The sequence below is a fragment of the Mixophyes fleayi genome, chromosome 5 (genome assembly GCF_038048845.1).
Source record: "Mixophyes fleayi isolate aMixFle1 chromosome 5, aMixFle1.hap1, whole genome shotgun sequence".
NCBI classification, from domain to species: Eukaryota; Metazoa; Chordata; class Amphibia; order Anura; family Limnodynastidae; genus Mixophyes; species Mixophyes fleayi.
In genome coordinates, this window is record NC_134406.1 from 221,514,540 (window position 1) to 221,538,403 (window position 23,864).

Here is a 23,864-nt window from a genome sequence, read left to right on the forward strand (position 1 = left end):
TACATGAGTCTCCAAGATTCTCACCTAGGCATATGGCTCTCTAATTTACACCTAGTGGTTAGTTTGAGTTTACAATATCTATTGAAAGGAAGTCAATTAGCTAGTGGAATACATGATCAAAAACAATGGATGTCTGTGATCTGCATATCTTAAGCTGGTATCCTCACAAAGGGTTTGCCTAGCTTAATTACCTCCTACTGGGCGAATTGTTTCCTTTTTTTTTAAAAACATTTGGTCACACATTTATCTAAGTTGAAAGTCAGGTGCATTTATGTATCAATGCAATGTTTTATTTGGGCCCTGACATCCAATATTCTATTTCATTATATCAGATTGATGCTCTCATCCTGACAAAATATATGTATATAGCGATGTGGTTCCGGTTTCATTCATCACCAGCACACCACATTCAAAATGGACAGTGGCAGGATATGTTGGGTACCCTGGTAAAATCATTATGAGAGTACCTGATATTCCCTGTGTGGTTGGGGCCCAGTAGCAGTCCATATCGGATCTCTACTACCATTATAACTTTTATTTCCAGTCTTACAGAAATCTGATAGGTAAGATTAAATGTAAAGGTGGAGCTGTTCCAGATTACCTTTTGAAGGGAGAAAGATGTAGCAAATAAGCATCTAGCCATATAAATGCCCATTGCTTGCTGCTTATATAAGTGTAATTTGTATTTTGTTAATCATTAAAAGTTTAATTTGTTCTGTTGGAAGCCTTCTGTCTACTCTCTCCAGTGCACCTATAGCTTTATACAAAGTTAACATATTATTTTAAATGGGGCATATAATTTAAATCTAAACATATTAATATACTTAACATAAATACAGATTCATCTTTTATCATAACAGGCTAAAAAAAGTACAGCCCGATACTATGTAGAAATTTATATAATGTGCCCTATACTGTATATTGTTTTGGTTTACATCATCTCAAAATTGCTCTGAATTTTTCCGGTTCTCTTCTATTACATTATTTGTGTATATTTGATCATGCTATATGTACAGACAGTTTTCATACTGATTATTAGAACTTATACCAAATTCTGTTTCTAGGAAAGAACAGTAGCAATCAAAAGACAAACTGTAGGAGGATTTGGACTCAGTATAAAGGTATGTTTATTTTTACACATTTAATCATTCAAATGGATAGTAACCATGCAAAAACTGGTATCACCCCACTGCAAAAAGTCTATATAGTTTATTTGTCTACAAGAACAACAAATGTGTTTATAAAAATGCAGATCTTTGTTTGTTGCAGACATTGGGCTGACCACTCTAAGGGCAAAATGTTGTTTATGAAAAATGGGATAAAACCATTCGAAGGGTTGTGGTTTGTGATAGGAATGTGAATGTAAAACAAATTTTTCAGAATCCTGCCAACTCTCACCATCGGTGGAATCTCCTTCATTATAACTTTTTTCTTTTTTTTTCTCCAAAAATTCTTCCTAAGTCATAAAAGTAAAAAGGCCATTGGGACAGTATGTATTTAATGCATCTCATTTGAAAAATATAATTTTCAATTATATTAAGGAAGGCAGGAAAATAAGAATGCAGCAGCAATAACATGTTAAATCAAACGCAGGATCAGGGAATTTGAATGCATCAGGCATAGATGGTAAACAAAACGAAGAATAAAAAAAGTAGTCCCGTGGTCACATAGTGTCGGACTGGGGCATGAAGGGCCCTCCGGGGAAGTGCAACGTTTGGGGCCCATTAGAGGGTGTGTGGCCTGCCCTCAAAGAGGCAAGACCAGACACTAAACGGGGAGTGGTTAGCCCACGAAGGACAGCTGGCACCATAGTGTAGCATATAAAGAATGCAGTGTGTATATAAAGAGTACACACTCTTGACCTGCCCCTTAGATTGGTCAGAACAGTCAGCCCCTAAGACACATTATAACCCCCAAGACATATTATAACTCCCCCAAGACACATTATAACCCCCCTAGGACATAATAAACTCCCCCAGGCACATTATGACACTCCCCCAAGCCCTATTATAGCCCCCAAGATAAATTATAACCCCACAACACATAATAAACCCCCCTAGACACATATAAATCCACCAAGACATATTAATTGTTCCCTTAATTACAATCAACAGTCCCAAAAAATCTTCATTGATCCAGAATGATCTTCAATTTACTTTCACTCAGTGCCTTGTTTCCTCCAAACTAAAATATTTCATATAGAGAAGAAAAATTGAAAATTATATAGTATATTAAATGTGCTGGTCACTATATATATATATTACAGTCACTTTCACTGAAGTCACAGCCCTCATTTGCAAAGAGACACATCTTTCACTAATTAATCAGAGGCAGCTCTGACTCCAGTTACACGGCGGTGGTCATTTTGTTGAAGCTCATCTTGGCCCGGAAACAGTGCTGAGTGAGGAGGAAAGTATGAGGTTTTAATGACATCATAATAGCTCATACCTCCCACACTGTCCATGGACGCCCCCTCCCACACTATAGCGCTCCAGTGGGGCCCCAGGCCACCCCAGGCAGGCCTCAGTAATTTGCTCCCCCCCTCTCAACGCTCCTGACCACGGCACCAACTCCAACTACCTAGGGACCAAGAAGCAGGCACCGAGATATAGAGGTTCTTTACATTAAAGAAATTTAAAAAAAGTTGTTTTGCATGCATAAAAAGGATATGCTACCACCAAGTAAACTGGCAGTGCCACCACATGTACACACTCCACTCTTTACGTATATGAAGTTTTCCAAATCTTCTCAGCTCCTTCCATCAGAAGTAGCAGAATTAAGCAGCCATGCAGTCAGTACAATCTTGATGTGTAAAGCCAATCATTTCCACATGCAAATAAGCAAATTTGTATAAAATGATTTGCTGGGCATCACAAAAAATAAAGAAAACGTGCATTTTTCTATATTCATAAATGGATATTCATAAATGGACTTTTTTGCTTTAAGCCACCATATTCATATCAGCTTGCTAAACTCTGTTGGTGACGCTGTTAAGATTCTTGTAGAAATGGTGTTTGAGATTGTAGTATTACATTTATGGAAGCATTAGATCTAATATAAAATATGGAGTGAAACTGGGCCAAATGTGAAGATGAGAGGTAGATTGAAGAGTACAGTTTGAAACTATTTAATTAGATTCCACCTAATATGGCTCCTACAACATCATTTGTATTTCCAGTGTCTTAATTTGTCATATAAAATAATATTTTATCTTACATATCTCAGATATAGATTGCAGGTCAGATTTATTTATAATTTATATAATATCTGTCTTTTTTTAAAAAATATTTTCCTCAATTATTATTGTGATCATACCAAAAACCACAGTTTGAACGTATTTACTGTGAATAAGAGGAATGAGCCTTGATTCTTAATTTTGCTATTAATTTTAAAACCGCACACATATTTTCTCAATGTCATTAGTCTTTGCTAACATACACCGTTGCATCTGGTAATTTAGGCAAATGATAGAGCTTTAGAAAAATTATGTGCATACTAATTAGCATTGTTGTCAGCCTATGCAAGTCCATATCTATGCAATATAACTATAAAAATAACATGTATTTTAATTTAATTTTAACCAAACTATCATATCTTTATAAATTGAGAGCAATAGTAACTTTCATGATAAGATATCTTAATTAGCAACAGCAGCCATGTCACACATGTACAATTATTTCCAGTGGAATTTTGCATTACTGTAATATGCCAAATAGACAACATTTATGAGTGAACAGTTACTTTCTTTCTGTGTTGAAATAACTGTTGTCTATAATTTTTTAAAAAAAAGGTATAATTAGATATAGGTGTGGCTTACATGTACTTTTTGAGGCTCTTGGTGGTTTTAATATGGCTGTCTTTTCATATATTCCTTTGCTGCCAGATGTCCAAGCCAATTTTGCACCTCAGAAGGTCATATGATTCTACGTATTTTTAATTTCTTTCTACATGACTTCTGGATTACTGGAGTTCCTAGCTCCTGCCAACACTGTCTAAGGACACAAACTGCATGACCGTTAGTCACTCTAGAGATCCAGATTAGGCACTGTGTATCCAGACTTTGAGACAGTCATCACCATAGATCCTAAGATAGTGGCGCTGAAAGGTATGAAAATTGTGGGTGCTCGTTTTGAGCACAGCTACATGTAGACAGGAGAATTAATTATCAAACTTATTAAAATAGATGTAGGATTTCAGTCTCCATTCTTGTCCTGACTCATTCACATTAATATTCAGACTTTGGCAGACAGCCAGCAGAGCAGTCTGACTATTGATACCCTATAGAAAAATTCATTAAATGTAAATCCCATAAAACAGATAAAATTACGGGATGTGAATAAAATAAGTGTGAAGATCACTTTTAAAATACTGTATTTCATAATTGAGAGAGTTTTTGTGCAAAACATGATAATAGGATAATCAGCATTCTAGCACTAGTGGCAGATTTAAAAACAATTTAATCAAGACTATATATATATATATATATATATATATATATATATATATATATATATATATATATATATATATGAAATGCCATTTTATGCTTCAATTGTTAATTTACAATTTTTTTAGAATAATATTGTATTTATATTGGTCATATTTTAATTGAATATATAGCTCCCTTATTAAATAAGCTTCTAAGTCTGTTATGTAAACATTTCCCATAGTTTAGAAGGTCAGAAGTCAAAACTGTACAAAATATAAAAATGAAAATAATAATAATAGTAGCTTTTAACTGATTGTTATTGAAGTATAAAACAGTGAATGACACAATGCAGGATGTTCATGAAAACTGGTAGTAAGAAAAAAGTTGGTAACACCCATAACAACGAATTAGATGTTTTCTATGAAACTGCCCCTACCACCAGCCTGGTAAGTTAAAAAGCGGAACACCGGATGGAGGATGGCTAGGGCGCCCACAGAGATTTTGCCAGCACTGGCTGCCTTGGTTGAGTGTATTAAGAAACAGAAACATGTAAATTAGAAAGTGAGACACAGGAAATTTGTAACTGCTTTTAACGTTTGATACACAGATCGAATGAAATGTGTAAATGCTACTTGTCTGTACTTTGTATTACTTATTGCATTTTATATATTGTTGCTTAGATAAAGTTAGTTTGAATCTGTGTTTTGCAAAAAGCATATGTCAGGAAGCTAGCAATTAACAATGAACAGCCTTTAATTTTTTTTGTATTCCTTTTAAAAATGGAGTTAAAAGCACAGCGTTTTAAATAACAGTAATGTCTGTTATTTTTGGCATTGTATAGTTCTGTGGATGTCTGACAGCAATGTTTCATGAGACATTCTGGAAATACAGGTTGTCCCAATTGTAAACTCTTTGCACTGCTGCATAAGACATTGGTAGGCTGACGTAATTAAGAAAGTTGTGCCCTCAATACTCTCTTCTCTAACGGAGATACCATCAGAAAGGCTACCTATGGCCACAACTAGGGCAGTGCTGCAACCCTGGGTGCAAGAACGAGGGGACATAAAACCGCCTGCTATGTTCAGCCCCCCAGATAAACATGAATTCAGTGTGTGCCATGGAGCATCATTACAGGGCTGCAATTGCTCAACCGGCACAATTAGAAAGGGGTCAGGCTCCCTGCTGACTGCAGCGTCGCGGACATACAAACATGACATCAGGACACTTTATAGAGGAGCCTAGTGGAGACGACATGAAAGAAGAAGAAGCAGGGAGAAGACACAGCAAGATGAAACAGTAAGAATACTCAGAGATAAGAAGAGAAGCTTAGCAGCTGGATGCTGGGAGGCCTAGTTTGATCACTCACTGCTCGACTTTTCAGGAGGTGAATAGTAACGATCTCTTTTCCAAACAGGGACCCAACTTTCCTGGATCCGACCAAGCAGCAACCAAGCTTAAGACACCATCAGCAGCACCATGTAGTTAAATCTGCATGAACAGGTAGGATAGTGCCGCACAATGTTGGTGAGTGACATTGCTCTTGAAAAGGGCTAGTCATGTCCCTGCTGGTGGTTTGTTCCTGCGTGTGTGCAGGGGGTTATGGGGTCATTGCTCTGTGTTGCCCACGGCACTAAAATGTCTAGTTACGGCTCTGAACCTACCATCGTATCAGAGAGATCACAGAAGGAAAGAAGTCTGGTCTAGTATCAGTATTGGAAAGATGCCCTTTGAAGGCACTTGCCCAACACAGAAACATCAGAAAGATAAATGCAACAGAGAGTAAGAGATCGGAAAATTTATCACTGTATAGTTTTGAAACTACCACACATCTCTGGCGATTTTTGCCCTCCAAGCTGCAGAATATACTATACAGCAGTTTGGAGGGTGGAAAGTTAAATCTCTGGCGATGTGCAGTGGTTTCAAAACCCCTAAATTGTATGCAGATTTAGGTGCAAGCGGTATAAAGTAATGTTGGTAATGTTAAAAGAAATCCATCCCCTTTACTAAGGTCCGTGCTACTTAGCATCAGGTCTGGTTCCATACCTAGGAATTACTGACACAATGCAAAGTAGTATTGACCTTCTCTTGATACCCTTGGCCAGTGGTTACCAGGTAGAAAAAATAAATATTGTGCCTCCTTATATATAAAAAAAATATATAATGTTGACCTGTAGATAGAAATAAATGTAATAGTGCCCCTTAGCTGAATGAATTTGATATATATAGTAATGTCTGACAATTTTTATTTTAATATTATAGTGCCCATAATATATTCTGTAGTGTTATCCTTAAAAACTTACCTATAATATCTTTCTTTTTATTTATCCAACGTAATCCATTGGGAGAAAAAATCCCCATAGGAATGGACTGGACTGGACTACTTTCAAGGAGCACCCAATGTGAAATGAGTAATGTCCAGTAAGCCTGCCTACTTATTAGGAGGACTGCCAATCAGGAGCCATCTCTAATTCTGACAGATGAGACCCATTATACCAAAGATGAAAACAAAAATTAGACATAAATGGTTTTAAAGTAAACATTATTTGTTTAGTCTCCCCTAAAACCTAATTCACTAATTTATAACATCTATAATAAATACGTGTTTTTTTCTTTCCTGATCCCTTGTAGTCCAAACGGAGAAAAATAGAAGCTGAAGGAGCCACCTGAACATTCCAAATAACCAAACCAAAATGATCCAATCCCGGAGTCCTTAAGACTCCTCTTCACCATCAGTCAGTCACGAGTGGCTAGTATGGGAAACAGTTAATGATTGACTGCCAATGAAGGGGAGTCAAGCAAACTCCTGGGGTATATTTACTAAACTGCAGGTTTGAAAAAGTGGAGATCTTTTCAAACCAGATTCTAGCTATCATTTTGTAGAATGTACTAAATGATAGCTAGAATCTGATTGGTTATTAAAGGTAGCATCTTCACTTTTCAAACCCGCAGTTTAGTAAATATAACCCCTGGTCTAGATCTTTTCACTTGAGTTATTTATTGTGATCAAGTGGGTAATATTTCATAAAGATTTTCAATATCCTGTGTGTGGTGGTTGGGTATGATGGAATACTTATGGCTGGTAAAATGTGTAAAATTTCACTGCCAAATACAAAACAGTTTGAATATTTTGCTCATCTCTAGTTAACAGTACAAAAAGCACAGATGTAAATGCTGATACCTTCAGAAAAACACAAGTGGCCTAGTAGCCTGATAATCTAAAGGTAAATGAACTCCCCTCAGGCAAGAAAATAATATAAACCGCATGTCAGCTACAGTTAGAATGTTACATGCAACTACTTTATAAGCATGATACATTGTCATTTGCATTTGTTAGAGGACAACGCATACAACCTCTTAAATATATAAACTATAAAATATGTTCTAGCAGAAGAATATAGTCCACTTTGTAATCCCTGTCATCTTTAGAAGTTTAATGGTAATCCATTCTATTGATTATTCTTTATCCCTTAGAGAAATGACTCCAGCAATGGCTGCTATTGAATGAGATTTTTCATGATTTTTCATGATTTTTATTTTTTAACTGCTTTATCTGATCATTGCCAGTATAAGCCTAAATACCAAATTGCAGGTAGTTTGAAAACTTTAAGGCAGAACTATTAACCAGGAGAAATAGGGGTTTATAAATGCAGCTCATGCTCAAACACTAATACTACAGTAGAGTAATAATAATAATAATTGCTTTGTATACTATTGTATTGTTGGGGTGAAGATTTTTTTTTTTAGGTTTTTTATAGGTTTTAAATTACTATTGCTTATACAGTTTCTCTTTCTATGACCAATCAAGGTGCCCATTTAAAGCAATGCTGTTCTGCCTTGTGCTACTCCTTTTATCTGTTTTGTTAACTCATTATTATTGACTCAGCTATGATTGTAAGTTTTGTTACCTCAACCACAGCCCTTGCCGAGCTTGGCATCTGTCCTACCAGTCTTATTTTTTGGCCAGCACATAGACTTGATTTTGTTTTTATCTTGTTGGTACTTTATCAGTTGCTATCTAGTGAGAACGTCCTGGGCATATTAACATTGACGTTTTTCACTCTGGAAAATCTTTTTAGGAAATACCAAGACCAAACTTATATGTAAATGGTAGAATTGCAAAACAGTAATAAAATACATACATTAGAATGTATAAAGGGGTAAGGGCCAGTATGGACATATCAGTAAACTTAGGAAAACATACATTAAAGTGGATATAGATCAATTGGATTTAAATATAAATTACAAAACATACACATTGACCAAACAATATATGTATTATGGTGTGTCACATGCCGGACTCTCGGTCTTCCTGCCCAAGGTCCAGCACTCTCATCTGCCCACCGATGATCGCTGCATTCCGGCCACCTTGGTGCTGTCTCTTATGATCTGTGCTTCTTATTCATTGGATACTTATTCATTACCCTCTTTTTTTAAAGAAATTTCATTCAGTCTTCTCTGCCTGTTCTTTTAGTCAGCAACCTTTACTAGAGTTAGGGCGTGGCTTCTTGTGCTCTACCATCATAGCAGTGTGTACTACGCTATCCCAGTGGTACCTGTCCGCAGACCATCGCACCTGTACTATACCGCTATCCCAGTGGTTACCTGCCCGTAGACTATCGCACTAGTGTGTACAACGATGGCTATCCAAGTGGTTACCTGCCTGTAGATTGTCACTCCATTGTGTGCTACTCCCCTAGCCCAGTGGTTACTTGTCTGCAGACCATTGCACCAGTGGGAACTGCTCCGTTATCCCAGTGGTTACCCGTCCGCAGACTATCGCACCAGTGTGTATTTCTCCGCTCACTCAGTGGACTGGTGAGCTTGCAGTTCCTATTATATGATATCCTGTCCACAGTTGACAGTTTCTAGCTGTTCACTTGAACGTTTTCAGCTCTTAAAAAACTGAGTTCTCCCAAAGCTCCTTGCAGGGGTCCCTGGCGAAAACCATCTTCTTCGTTAGACTCCGCGCCTCTGGGAGGAGTAGTGCCAAGCCCGGCAGACCTAAGGGATCCGACAATCTTAGTGATTGATAACATGACAAGGTTTGCATGTAATAAAGTGCTATGTACAAAATAAGTATTGATAACATGAAGATATGCAAATAGAGGCAGTGCAAGCTTTTATAAATGTAACTGTTCATGTGTATGCATGGCAAATAATGGGTCTAGAAATGTTTGCAACAAATTTGAGAAATCTTAAAAAAAAAAAAAATTCAACAAGAAGACAACTACTAGAAATAAAAATAGCAATACTAATCCAACCTTATAAACTATCAAAGCTAATATTCATACAAATTTAAAACCAAATTAACTTTTGTATTATTACTTAGCTAAAGGTAATTTTATTGTGGTCCTTGGCAAGCTGGTTAAACACTGCAAAAACAAGAGGGATTTTACATTTCCAAATTTAAATCAGCAACAAATAGATGCCATTTGTGAACTTGAAATAATAAGAACTTTGTAATAAATGCATTAGACATAGGTAGAGGCATGCAGTCAATTATGTCACAGAGGGACCTATACCTCCTCCTTGACATTGTTTTTATAAACAACTTTCATCTGACTCTAAAAATAAGTTTAGAATAAATAAAAAACTCACATCCGCCAGTTCCCATCCTATGCTATTTGCCCAAGATCCACAAGGATGCAAACTGTCAACCTATTTTTCCCACTGTGTCTGGAATAGGCTTCCTAACTGAACAAGTATCTCAATCTATTGTTTCATTACTACAACCATTAGTCACAAACCTATTCATTGGCAATCTATCTATATATTGGGTACACTAAATGTTAAATTTTTTTACTCTATTTTTACCCACAATTAGGCTGCCGGGCAGTTTCCTTTCTTTTTTTCTGTTTTTAAAAACCCTTTTTATCTAAACATTTATTTAAACTCAGTATTGTTTACACATTTATTTTTTTCCCCAGCAGTTTTGTGTGATGGCCACTTTCTTTACCCGTCCTATGCAAATCTCTATATGGCATGGGGGAGTATATGAAATTTGGCCAATGATGCCTCCCCTTCACAGTATATTTTGTGAATGGTATATATTGACTATATGCATGTAGACCTAACCATGCTCATTTTAAGTTATTAGTTACAAAACGTTGGCACCCTGAAAATATATTTTTGTCCTACATAACTAAAGAACTAAAGAAAAGTTTGCTATTAAGGTTCATATCTATTAACAAATATGATATGTTATTTACATGTGGATAGACTATTAATAAATCAAAAACTAGAATATAACTCAAAACTATAAAGCAAAATAAACAACACAAAATTTACAAAGTACAAAACAGATTCCTACAAGAGTGACCTTCGTTCAGACATTCCAGTTTTGTATACATGTGTATATGAGTGTGTGTGTGTGTGTGTATATGTGTGTATATGTATGTGTGTATATATATACATATATATATATATATATATATATATATATATATATATATGAAATAGTCACTAATAATGATTATATATATATATATATATATATATATTTTTTTTTTTTTATATATATATATATATATATATATATATATATATATATATATTAGATAGATATATATTTATTAGTGAATATTTCATACTTATAATTTATTTAATTTCATAAAAACATTTTTACATTTTTCAAATGTTTTTCCTCAGTGTATCTCCATAGGGACTTCTGGTCGTAATTAATCATTGTTCTAATAAAAAACTAATTTATAGACATTTTAATTGATATTCATGAACACACACACACACACACACACACACACACACACACACACACACAACCGAGCAGTTACATTTTGTCGCAAATTAATTACAATTAGGTGGATTCCTTTTGTCAGACAGAATTGGCATCCGCAGAATAGACACGTTTTCACCAGAGACCACTGCAAGTGGTATTGGCTTCACTACCAGGATCTCACAGGTTGCGACCCTCTGTACTGCCTTTTGCCATGGTTGAGTGAGGTAACCAAATAGCAGCAACAAGAATCTGTAAGAAAGGTCAACAATTCACGGTCTGGTATATGAGCAGGCTTATGTAGTGCCTATTCAGAATCCAATTGAGTAATCAGCTTATATCAAAGCCAGGAGTTCAAGCAAGAGTTTCAGAGAAAGAAAATAGCAGGGAAAAGGAGCTTGATAAAGTACGGAAACATATTTCTCTCACACTGAATCAGATTTTAGGGCCTGTTTAAAAGGAGATCCAGATTTGAATGTCTCGGTCCTTGCAATTATGATCATGTCATCTTGTGTATGGAAAGCTAGAAGTCTTACATGCCAGCAAATTCCATTTCCTTGTTGTTGGAATTTATTGTTTTTAACTTTATTGTAAGTCTCATGTTAGAATTTTTTACATAAAACATTATTTTATATTAATATATATTCTCCTGTGTTCATCTATGGCTAAAGGAACTTTTGTTCCATCCATTCCAGCTTGTGGACAGCATGCCTACACAGTTGCAACAACACCTTTCATATCTCATCATAATATAAAGCCAGCATACAGTGGAACCTTTTAGTTTTGCTACAGATTCATTGAAAAAGTTATAAAAATCTCAATAAATGATATTGGGAGACGTTGGAACACAGCCACTTTTGAAAAAATGTTTAAAAGCTCTTCATTATCAAATAGAGGTGGACCATATACATTATTCAGGAGAGTTTGCAGTCCTCAGTACCATATTTTAGGAGTATAGTTCTGTCTTTTCAAACAATTCTTGCACATGAAGAATAAGGGGCATTATAATACCTCCCTAACATTCCAGGAGATTATTTTAAGATGACAGGCCATAAATCAAATGAGTTTGTGTATAGCTGTCATATTCTGCTTCCAGCTTCACTGCAGCATCTTCCATGAGTATGCTGCTTGTCCTGCAGCCCCTGTCTGCTAGAGCTATGCTTCAACTTTGCCATTATGTGAATCTGCCCTGCAGTACCTTCCTACCAACAGGGGTACTGCTGTCCTACCATTGTACATTCCACCTCATTAGCAGGAGTTAACCTCCCTCCTTAATCAGAACCCACATCTTATTCTCTGCCTTTATAAGACCACCTCTCCCAGTAATTGCAGCAATGTCCAGACCCCGCAGGCTAACTGCTTCTACTCTTAGCCTGTCCGGACATTGCTGCTTTAAATTACCATTCAAGTAAGTCGCGCCCACGTCACACTGCACTGCCGGACAGATCTCCAGTCGCAATCGCAGCCTGTCAGCCTGTGGTGCCATCGGACATCTCCCTCGTCGTCTTTCAGGTAAGTCTGCTTCTATTTCAGTCGTCGTCTTCTGCCATCTGAGTTTTTATGTAGGAATCACACTTGTTGGAATAGTGGTAATCGGTAATCCGATTACCACCGGATCATGACACCCACGGTAGAAGCGCCAACCGTTATATTTTTGCTCTTAACAGGCCTTTCCGCAGAGGTGCCTCATTATGGCGAGACCATCTTTGTCATTCCTTACTGTGGGTCTGATGTAGAGTTGATTGCAAAATTGGTGTAATTTAGTTAAAAGCAAAATTAGTATCTAAGATCAGTACAAATTGTGATATAGGCATGAATGTGTATGTACGATAAAGCATGATATTCTATTAAGCGTATCATCATACTGTTGGTACGCCAGTCGTCATGATAAATATAGCTTTTATATAAAAATTAAAAATAACAACAATAAAAACTATGTCCTCCCCTCAAAAAAAAAAAAGTCTTGTTAATGCCATAACTCATAGCCTAGGTTGTTAGCTGAAAAATTGAGGGGACGAACTGCACTGGGTAGCTCTGACAAACCCACTACCAGCTAACTATTACATGCTGGGCTGGATAACAGGATATGTATCAATTAACTATATTCTATTAATGTGGTTCATTGAAATTAGTGGTGAAAATCCATGGGGGGGTCTCAAAACTAAATAGGTACAGTGTGGTTGTACCTTGCTTTGACCAATCAGAGCGAAGCACTCTGTATTGATTGGAATTTGACAGTCAGCATACTCAAAACACTTTAGGCATGCCAGGGCTTACTGGGACCAATAGTGCAGTGAAATACTCATTTAAATACGTTATTACCCTACACCCACCACATTTTTTTTTAGAGTTACAATCTAAAAGGTGTGGAAAACAATTGATACATAAGGCTGTAGAACAACAATTCTAGCTGTTGGTGGGAAACATTTGACTGGCAACTGGAGATGTTCAAAAATCTCAGACCTCTATGAAGAATATCATGACCAACAAGCAAGAGGGTTGATTATCTTGGCAAAATAAAATAAAAATATTCCCATATGCACTTATAAAACAAACGGTTCAAGGATTAAACACTTGTTATAGTTTACAAAATAAACTATTTTAGACTTATCTTATACCCTTTATCAAAGTAGATTTGCTGATGGGTCCACTATACATTAATTTATTAAAGTGTTTTTTATATGATATATATCATATTTCATTGTCGGGTTACTAGTTACCTTATCATGTGAGTTTTTGTCTTAGCATAAGGATTTTATCAATAATAAAATAAAAAATAAACACATCTTACATTTACTACAATACACAGACTTCAGTTTTTGGGTTTATTGTGAATGTAAAAGCTGTACAAAAAAATTAAAGCAGAAGAATCACTATCAGACTCAGTGATGGAAATTGGCACAACAGAAATTCCAAGACTGCAGTTACACTATCAAAAGATGTATTTGGTTTTCCATTATAAACAGTAATGCAATGTATGTGTGAAATATGTGCTATGAGCAACAGTACTCATTGCTACACTGAAGGTTGCTTACTCTGGTGTTCATGGGCAGACTGGATGGGCCAAGCGGTTCTTATCTGCCGTCAAATTCTATGTTTCTATATTGGTCAACAAAAACAATATCAATAAAACAATTAAAATATTGAATATATAATGAATCTACTATGAAATGTAATTAATTTTGTTTCAGCTAACTACTGTGACTTAACTAGCACAGAAATAAAATATGTAATGTACAAAATGCATTATACCGTAACTAAAGTTGCTATGCATATCGTCTTTATAGAGTACAATCATTTTAGCAATAATAGTTTTTGTGCTTTATTGATCTCTTGTGTACATTAGTATAAAACATATTATTGATTTCATATTTTACTTTTACTCTAAGAATAATTCGAAACAATCTTTGTGATCAAGTATTGAACAGAATGGCCAGATTTAATTTAGTGTGTTAGGGTGTTACTCAGAGTACCCTAGATGAGCAGAGAGATCATCAAGGCTTCCAGGTTTCGTTTCACTCCTGCTTCAGCCAGACCCAAGGGTCCTGAATTTGATCGAGAAATACAGACAACCGTGACAAAGCTCCTTTTGGATTTCAGTATCATCTCTGTGCAGATGCCACACAAATTTATCTATCCTCTACTGATCTTTCACCATCTGTGTTGTCTCACGTCACTGACTGTCTTTCTGTCATTTCATCTAGGATGTTTTCTTGCCATCTCAAACTCAATATTTCAAAAACAGAGTTAATAATATTCCCACCCACTAACAGAAGCTTCTTGCCTGACATTTCTATTGCTGTTGACATGACCATAAATCCCACCCCACAAGCTTGCTGCCTAGGTGTAATCCTTGACTATCCTTTGTTCCCTATATTTATATTATGTTACATACATCTAAAAAACATTTCCAGAATAGGTACATATCTCACACAAAACACTGCAAAAACTTTATTTCCTGCACTCATCATTTCACGCATTGACTCCTTAGTTGTCTTCCCCAAATCAGGCTCTTACCCCATCAATCTATTTTGCAAGCATTGGCTAGATTGGTTTTCCTTGCAAACTCTGTCAGTCTCTACATAGGCTGTCTGTTTTTCAATGAATCCAGTATAAAATTCTTCTATTAACATACAAGGCCATCAACAAACATGCATACTTCTCCTCACTTGTCTCCAAAGTATCTAAAAACTCGACACCTCCGTTCTGCACAAAATCTGCATCTCTCTTCCACACTCATTGCATGCACCCATTTCTGGTTCCAGGACTTTTTTCAGGCTGCACCCACTTTGTGTAATTCCCTCCCTCACACAATAAGACTATCCTCTAGTCTTCAAAACTTCAAGCGTTCTCTGAAAACCCACCTCTTCAGGCAAGCTTATAATATTCCTCAACTACTCGCTTATTCTCCCTAGGTTAGCCTGTTGCCACCCTCTACACAATTAACACAACAACCCTGTGAGCAACATTGCTGTGTGATTGATCATTTAGCCCACTAAGTACTTTTAGCTGGACCAATATACAATATGATGTAGCACTTAGTCTCCTGAATCGAACTCCCTTTGTCGCATAGATTGTAAACTTGAGAGCAGGTCCCTCTCAGTATTGTTTTATTACAGTTTGTTCAGAATTGTAAAGCGCTATGGAATTTGGTGGTATATAAATGATGATGATAATGAGAGATAATGCAGATTTTTTTCAGGAAGTTCTTTAACTCCCCTGGTTTTATGGCACAGTACACATCCAATATTGAGTTCTGATTATGGATTATTAAAAAGGGATAAATGGGTGGAGAGGGTGCATTTTTATGTGCATTACTTTGCATAAGGGAACAAAGCCATTTCCAATTTTTAAAAACACTTGAATTTTGAAAATTGGACAAGTTGAATCACTTGAATCAAAGTTACCATAATTCACCGATTTGTATTGTGGAAATTTATGTTCATAAAATCTCTGGTATTTCATACACCTCTACTCATAAAACCATTATATAAACTAGCAGCTGACTGAGTTAGACTTTAGGCCCTGCAGGCGCACAGAGTGCCATGTTGCTGTCAAGTGACTGGAGGTCTGCAGCATACCTTAAACAGCAATCCACAGTTTAATTATTGTAGCTGCACAGATTGATTTTCCAAACATCTAAATATATTTCCATAATTGAAACAACTTCAGATTTACTGCTTGTAGTAATGCAGCTTATACAGCAGTATCAGGAGAAAGAATATGCAGGATGAGAGGCCGAAAGGAGATACCAGCTGGAGTTTGACAAGCTTCAATGCCAGCCAGAAGCCAGAGAGGCTGGTATCAACAGACCCCCTCCAGAGAAAAAGATGGGAATTTAGATAACTTTTTGCAAGGATTTGAAAAGATTTGCCGACAGTATGGACTGCACAAAGATCAGTGGGCACAGTACTTTAACCCCTGGTTTGTGAGGGAAAGCATTAGAGGCCTTTGCAGACCTTCCACCTGATATGGATGGAGATTATGAGGCTATCAAAAGTGTCCTGCTGCTGCATTTTAACATCACCCCTGAGGCTCACAGAAAAAGTTCAGACATTTAAAACGCAGTACCTCTGATACTTATTCAGGCCTTGTGGTCCAACTGTCTGCTTCCTTCAGTGAATTGGAGGGTTAAAGATCACTGGCTTTGATGGTCTGAAATATTTAGTGATCTAAGTACAGTTTCTCACTTTGTGCCCAACTGATGTGAAAGAATGGGTAATAGATCGTGTCCCTGTAGCATCCAAGGAAAGCAGCTAGTCTGGCTGTTGAGTATATGGTCACTTGGGCACCTGCAGCTTAAAGAGAAACTTTACGCCAGGGCAGTCTGTCTGGAAAAGGGGGCAACCAGGAGGAGCAACACCGTCAACCTGTGCACCTTCACCTGCTGGTTTTGGGAGACACCTACCAATATTTTATTTGCAAACATCTGGGGCACATCAGTACCACCTGTCCAGAAAAGAAGAACACTTCAGCTTCTTCTATGTGGATACCCTTTACTGCATTCTTCTCCCGCTGTCCTGTGTATTGCTGGACCCCAAGGGAGCAGGAAGGACAGTCTGCAAATAGTCGCTGTTGGTGACTAGGTAACTGTGGGTTTAGAAACTGGTGGGGTTAGTGGACTTTATTTCGGGAAAATGTATTTCTATGCAAGGAGATGGTGGAATTCACCTTGGCTTGCCTATGGCCAAGGTTTATTTTGGGGTGCTGGAAGAGGTCTAAGGAAAGTAGGGGTATCGGACAATATTCCTGTAAATGTGTTATTGGGGACTGATTTAGGCAGGGTGCTATCTTAATTTGTCTCTAATGTTGACTCTACTGAGAATACCCATGTTTGTTCCCAGGTTTCTTGGATGTGACAGGGAAAATGTAGGTTCAATTGTACATGAAATGTGTAAACTGTCTGAAGTGCCCATGTTCACATGCCAGAAAGCAGTGCAGGTCATGTCCTCAGAATTAACCCCTGAGGGGGAAGGAGGGAGGGGTCTGGCAGAAGAAGATGACAATAACCGAGTCACTCCCTGAAGGCTGCCAAAAGGTAACACTGACCCTGAATCATTCTCTCCCCCCTTCCTCCAGCTCCTGCAATAATAGATGCATCTGATGACAATATGGTTAATTGTGGGGTTGCACAATTTAATCCGGTCCTTTTACAGACTCCCTGTACTGAGGTAAGGGCAGCAGGCAATAGTGCTATCAATGTTGCACATAATACTGATTTGGGTAAAATGCATGTTCAAGCTGTGCCAATTCTGTTCAGAATTAACAGGGTGTGTCCTCAGGTAATGTGTACTGAAGTAAGGGCAGCATGTGACTGGGAGGGAGAGCAGAGGACAATTGTGTATCCATCTATCATCATCATCATCATTTATTTATATAGCGCCACTAATTCCGCAGCGCTGTACAGAGATCTCATTCACATCAGCCCCTGCCCCATTGGAGCTTACAGTCTAAATTCCCTAACATAGACACACACTCACACACAGACAGACAGTGAGACAGACAAGGAGACAGACAGACAGAGAGGGAGAGACTAGGGTCAATTTTGATAGCAGCCAATTAACCTACCAGTATGTTTTTAGAGTGTGGGAGGAAACCGGAGCACCCGGAGGAAACCCACGCAAACACAGGGAGAACATACAAACTCCACACAGATAAGACCATGGTCGGGAATCGAACTCATGACCCTAGTGTTGTAAGGCAGAAGTGCTAACCACTAGGCCACTGTGCTGCCCTATGCCTGAACCAGCATGAGCCAAAGCTGTAGTGGACAATGGGTGGTCCCACTTTCCAGAGCTTATTAGGGAGAAGTTTGGTTGCCCAGTTAGTTCTCTAGAGGTTCTGGTAAAGACAGATGTGAGAGAAGCACAAATCACAGGAGGATGGGCCAGTTTTTAATATACATAATAAAATAAAATTAATTCATCTATGTGTATTATTTAACTATCAAGGTTATATTGTATTTCTTGTTTTCCTTTTAAATGGGTGTAAATTATGTTTTTTATGTATATTAAAAATTGATTAAATCACAGCGATTTTCCTACATCTTTGCATCAATCTATTTATGTTGGCAATGCCTACATTTTATTACAGCAGTTCTTGGGTATAAAATTTTTCCCTACAGGTGCCCTGAATAGAGTGCATTGCTGTGGGTATGGCCAACAGTTTACATTGCTCTCCAACAACAGGAAAGTAATGTCACCCAGGTGGAGCCTGCCCCCCCCCCCTTCCCCAAGATATCACTTTACTCTGCAGCACAGGAAAGAGAGCAACATGATAACACAGACTGTCACAACAAAAGCATTGTGTTAGGTGAGCAGGAAAAATTGTCATGTAGGTAACAATTTCCCTGCCAAGTGAAAGTTTTAACCTCTGGCCGTACACAGCTCCCCTGAGCCACATCCAGCTATTACTAGGAATTAATTCACAAACCACATATTTGCAGTTCTGTATGCCTAGAAATTAGTTTGCACTCACCCTCTGCAACACTGTAAAGTGCTTTGAGTCGTATTGGAAAAAAGGTGTTGTGACGATTATGTAGTATATCTAAAGACTGAAGTTTATTTTCTGTTGAATTCATGTATGACTATGTATATTCTATGTAACCTTGTAATGTAATCTCAACGTGTGCTTTGCTAGATGACATGAGTCTGAACTGCAAGTGTCAATAATCTGTTGAAAATAGCCAGACCAGGGAGAGAGAGCCATCTCTGAGTAGTTTGAAGCCCCAAAGTTGTAAACCATCTTGCCAAGCAGAACGAGCAGAGGTGAGAATTCAAGGTCCTGTGAACATTCCCGATCTCAGGAGATCCCTAGCTCACTTCGAAAGCCCTGTGACATTTGCGGATCAATCTGTCCTTATTGACAGCTAAACTCCAAAGGTGGAGGGTGAGAGCTGTGTAGAGAAAGGTTTAAAATCCTTTGACTTAAACAATAACGTGTGCATTTTCATGAGGGGGGTCTATCAAGACTGAAATGTACTATGTCTCTCAATTGTGTTCCCTCACACACCAAGGGGTAAATGTATCAAGCTGAGAGTTTTCCGACGGGTTTGAAAAGTGGAGATGTTGCCTATAGCAACCAATCAGATTCTAGCTATCATTTTGTAGAATGCACTAAATAAATGATAGCTAGAATCTGATTGGTTTTTCAAACCCGCCGGAAAACTCTCAGCTTGATACATTTACCCCCAAGTCTTAACTAGTAAGTAGTGACTCTGATTTTATTTCCTATTTTATTTTCTGAAACTTATTTGTGCAACATATTGTATGTATTGTTATTCATTTTTGTAATTAAGTCTTGGAACCATTTTTCAGATTAAATAAATTTAATCTAGTGTGTTCTCTGTGATTCTTTGTGAACTTAGGAAACCCAGGGAGGCTCATGCTACATGTGTATATGATTTAAGTGTGAAACATTAATAAGTGGTTCTGGTGAACATAAGGACAGCATAATAAGTCCTTTGTGGTGGCACAAAATGTTGCTAAGTGACTATGGTGATGCCAGTCACGGCCAGCTGTTCAAATTGCTGTATCTGGGACAGGCTGGGCGTTCGTGACAGGTGTTTTATAAATAAAAATATATTATTATTATGAATAATATGCTAATATGTATGAGATATCACAGTATGATTAATATTTTTTTTTATCTAGGTGAGATCTAGAGTTTAAAAACAAATTTAATATACTTATTTTTCAACCACAGAAAAGTTAATAAGAAAAATTATGCAAATGACCAATGATCAATCTGTACAGTTTTCTTTTAAATTAATCTGAAGTTGATCTTTGATTATAGCTTCTTTATTAAACTTGCAAATAAATTGCTTATGACTAATGACGAAAAATTATTTTCTTCTCTTCATTTTCTTTAATTTGCTTATCTGAGGTATTTGTCTGTTGTACTTCTTTGCTCTACTCTACATTAACTTTATGTCAGTTTTGTAGCTTGTTCACTTATTAATTGCTACACTTTTTATCTATGTTATGTGATCCACACATTTTTTGCATGGTCAGTTATCTTATCCCTTTTGTTCTTGTACATCATCATTTTTCTCTTATTATATTTTTTCAAATCATGCTCTTGACAATGTAAATCTTAGCTCTGCTCCGACCGCTTAAAAAGCATTGGAGCGATCACTGTCACTTGTAAACAACTAAACATATGTTGTAATGTCAATTCATATTTTTGACACTTGCTGGAGGCCTTCAATTTGTTCTAAATTGTAGCTAAGAAGCCTTAATAATAGGTTGTTTAATAGCAAGCCTAATAATTAAAATGCAAAAAAATATTTACATCTAACATTATATGGCTCTGTGTAGAACCCAAAACACAGACTATTTAATTATAAATTAAATTATATTCTTATATTACATGATAAGCATCAAGAATATAGGCTATTGCACATTTGAACCTATATGAGGCTTTGTTATTAAAATCCACCCCCCCCCCCCACCACACACACACACACACACCACCAACACCACACACGCAAACACACTCTATATTGATCTTTCCTAAATAAATGTTAATGCTAAGCACGTGGTATACCGTTTCATAATAAATCAGTCACTGGGTTGCATTTTTCTGCTTCTACCTCTGGAATCTTTTATTTCATCTTCATAGAGCAACAAAATGTCACCTGTCATTCAAGAAATGTAAATATGAAGAAAATTAAGATTCTCAATTCCAGTTCAGACAATTAAACCATTCATTTCGCTAACATTTGTCTAAGCATAATATGCAAAAATGCTTGTCTTTGTCAAATGATATACTGAATATGACAGAGCATTTTGTTATCAAAGAGTGGTATTTGAAATCCCTGTAATTTTGAAAATAGTGAACTTGAAATTAATTTACTCATGCATTAAGGGAATTATAACAACTTCTAACACATGCCACATTGGGCTACCATTAATGATCCTACATGTGTAATAAACCTGAAGTACATGATATAGCTCTATATATTGTTAAAGTGATATGTATATGTCACATTTTATAAAAATGTCTATTTAGCATACCATAGTTATAATAAAAATAATGTAAACAATATTACTTTTAGAATACATTCATATGTCAAATTGTGCATCACCACATAAGGAACGTCTGAATTTGTAAAGAAAATTCTGCATCTCATTTTCCAAGAATTTTGGACATATTCCCATCTCAAAATATATGCGGTACCATAATATTCATTTACCTCTATGCAACCAACAAAGAGTTGTGCAAGATGTTAATGTATTTTATATGGGCCTTCAGATACTAAAGGTATGCTGAGTATTATGCTTACAAGATTTTAACCAAGAATTATTTTTTTTCCTGTTAATTTTTTTTGTGTACTTCATCATTATGTAGCTATAATTTCTATCTGTTTTGTAGGGAGGATCTGAACATAATATTCCAGTTGTTATATCCAAGATATCCAAAGAACAAAGAGGTATGTTATACTGTTGTATTTGCATGGGAGTCGGCCTATGGAATACTAGTAAATATTAGCAAGCTAGTTTACAAAGTAATGTGCCAACTCTACCTATGCATGTTGGAATATATTATATGGTACACAGTATTTTTTAGTCTAAAATGTAATGTTAATGTTAATTTTCTAAAAAAAAATATCTTAATATTCTTGAAATAAAGCTCCCAATTTCACATCTTATATTTCTAATTTGATAAACTGCAACATGACATTTAAATATGATGTTTCTGGAAAACATGTATAATATCACTAGAAGTTGTATGTATATAACAGAATGAAATATGATGTTGAATCAGAAGGAATTCTCTGTACTGTAGACTTACGTATCTTTCCTGCATAGCCGGTAGAAACACAGTTTTTCAAGTGCTGTCACAAAAACGTATTCAACATGTTTGTTCAACTTCTTCTTTAACTTTAATATAAGCGACCGGCATTTTTCTAGTTTACTGTATATAACTGAAAGAAACATCACCCTGCTCCCAATTTTTTTTGTATGGCATCCTGTTCATGTTAACTATACCCAGAGTACTATGTAATGATACTATTTAGACAATACAGTATTATATATGTAATAATACAATCCCTAAGGAGAGCTGTAGGGATACTAGAGGTCCAGAGGAGTTCTCTGAACAGTAAATACTTGGCAGAGTGCTTTTAAACAGATCATAAAAATCAGATGTGTCTTCTAATATCTGTAATAATTTACAGTGAAGCTTCATTCCACCATATAATACATACATTTTTTTTTCTAATGAACACCGAAGTGATGACAACACCATTCACTGATTACATACGAAGAAGTATTAGTTACAGGTGTATATAGATATATATATTAACCTCACCTTTGTATTAAACATATCAGATGAGCAGTTCGGTTTCGGATCCAAGATGTGGGGTTCAGAGAAGAGCCAAAACACAACTCGATTGTTCACGCCAAATTTGCATCTCAAAAAGAGGCAAAACGTGATTTTCAGGAAAATATAAATGCAAAACTCGAGAGAGATCAATATCTGCTATGGGCAACACGGTGGCTAAGTGGTTAGCACTTCTGCCTTACAGCACTGGGGTCTTGAGTTCAATTCCTGACCATGGCCTTATCTGTGAGGATTTTGTATGTTCTCCCCGTGTTTGCGTGGGTCTCCTCGAGGTGCTCCGGTTTCCTCCCACACTCCAAAAACATACTGGTAGGTTAATTGGCTGCTAACAAATTGACCCTAGTCTGTCTGTCTGTGTTAGGGAATTTAGACTGTAAGCCCCAATGGGAGCAGGGACTGATGTGAGTGAGTTCTCTGTACAGCGCTGCGTAATTAGTGGTGCTATATAAATGGCAATATAAATAGGGAGGAAGGTGGCATGCATGTGCTTCTAAAATAGTGCATAGAGTGATTATTTTTAATGCAGTTTCTCTGCAGCGATCAGTGAGCTAGAATAGTTTGTTGATTGATTGGGTGTCAGTCTGTCAGAGCGTTTAGTGTTTCTACTCCATGGAGAAAAACAGGGTGCTGTTGCTGTATGATTCTGAGCAGCACACCCCACAAAACAATTAGATTTTTTTAATTAAAATTCTCCTAGTGAAAAAAGCAATCTTGTGAAGGTCAGCTTTAGACATCTTTATGAATCAGGCAAGAAGCAGGGTTTGCTGTGAGCAGCCTCCTCTTAAAACAATTATTTCTTTTAAAATCTTTTCTCTTTTCTAGTGAAATTTGCTCAGTCTCAGTGACCTCTTTTTT

At 36.7% G+C, this 23,864-nt stretch overlaps 1 protein-coding gene across 1 annotated transcript in view; it reads left to right on the forward strand.

Moving 5' to 3' along the window:
- SNTG1 (syntrophin gamma 1) overlaps positions 1–23,864 on the forward strand; it is a 437,638-nt gene that overhangs the window by 295,969 nt on the left and 117,805 nt on the right. The window contains 2 exon segments of the mRNA XM_075213502.1: positions 1,065–1,121; positions 22,038–22,095. Coding sequence (XP_075069603.1) covers positions 1,065–1,121; positions 22,038–22,095 — 115 coding nt within the window.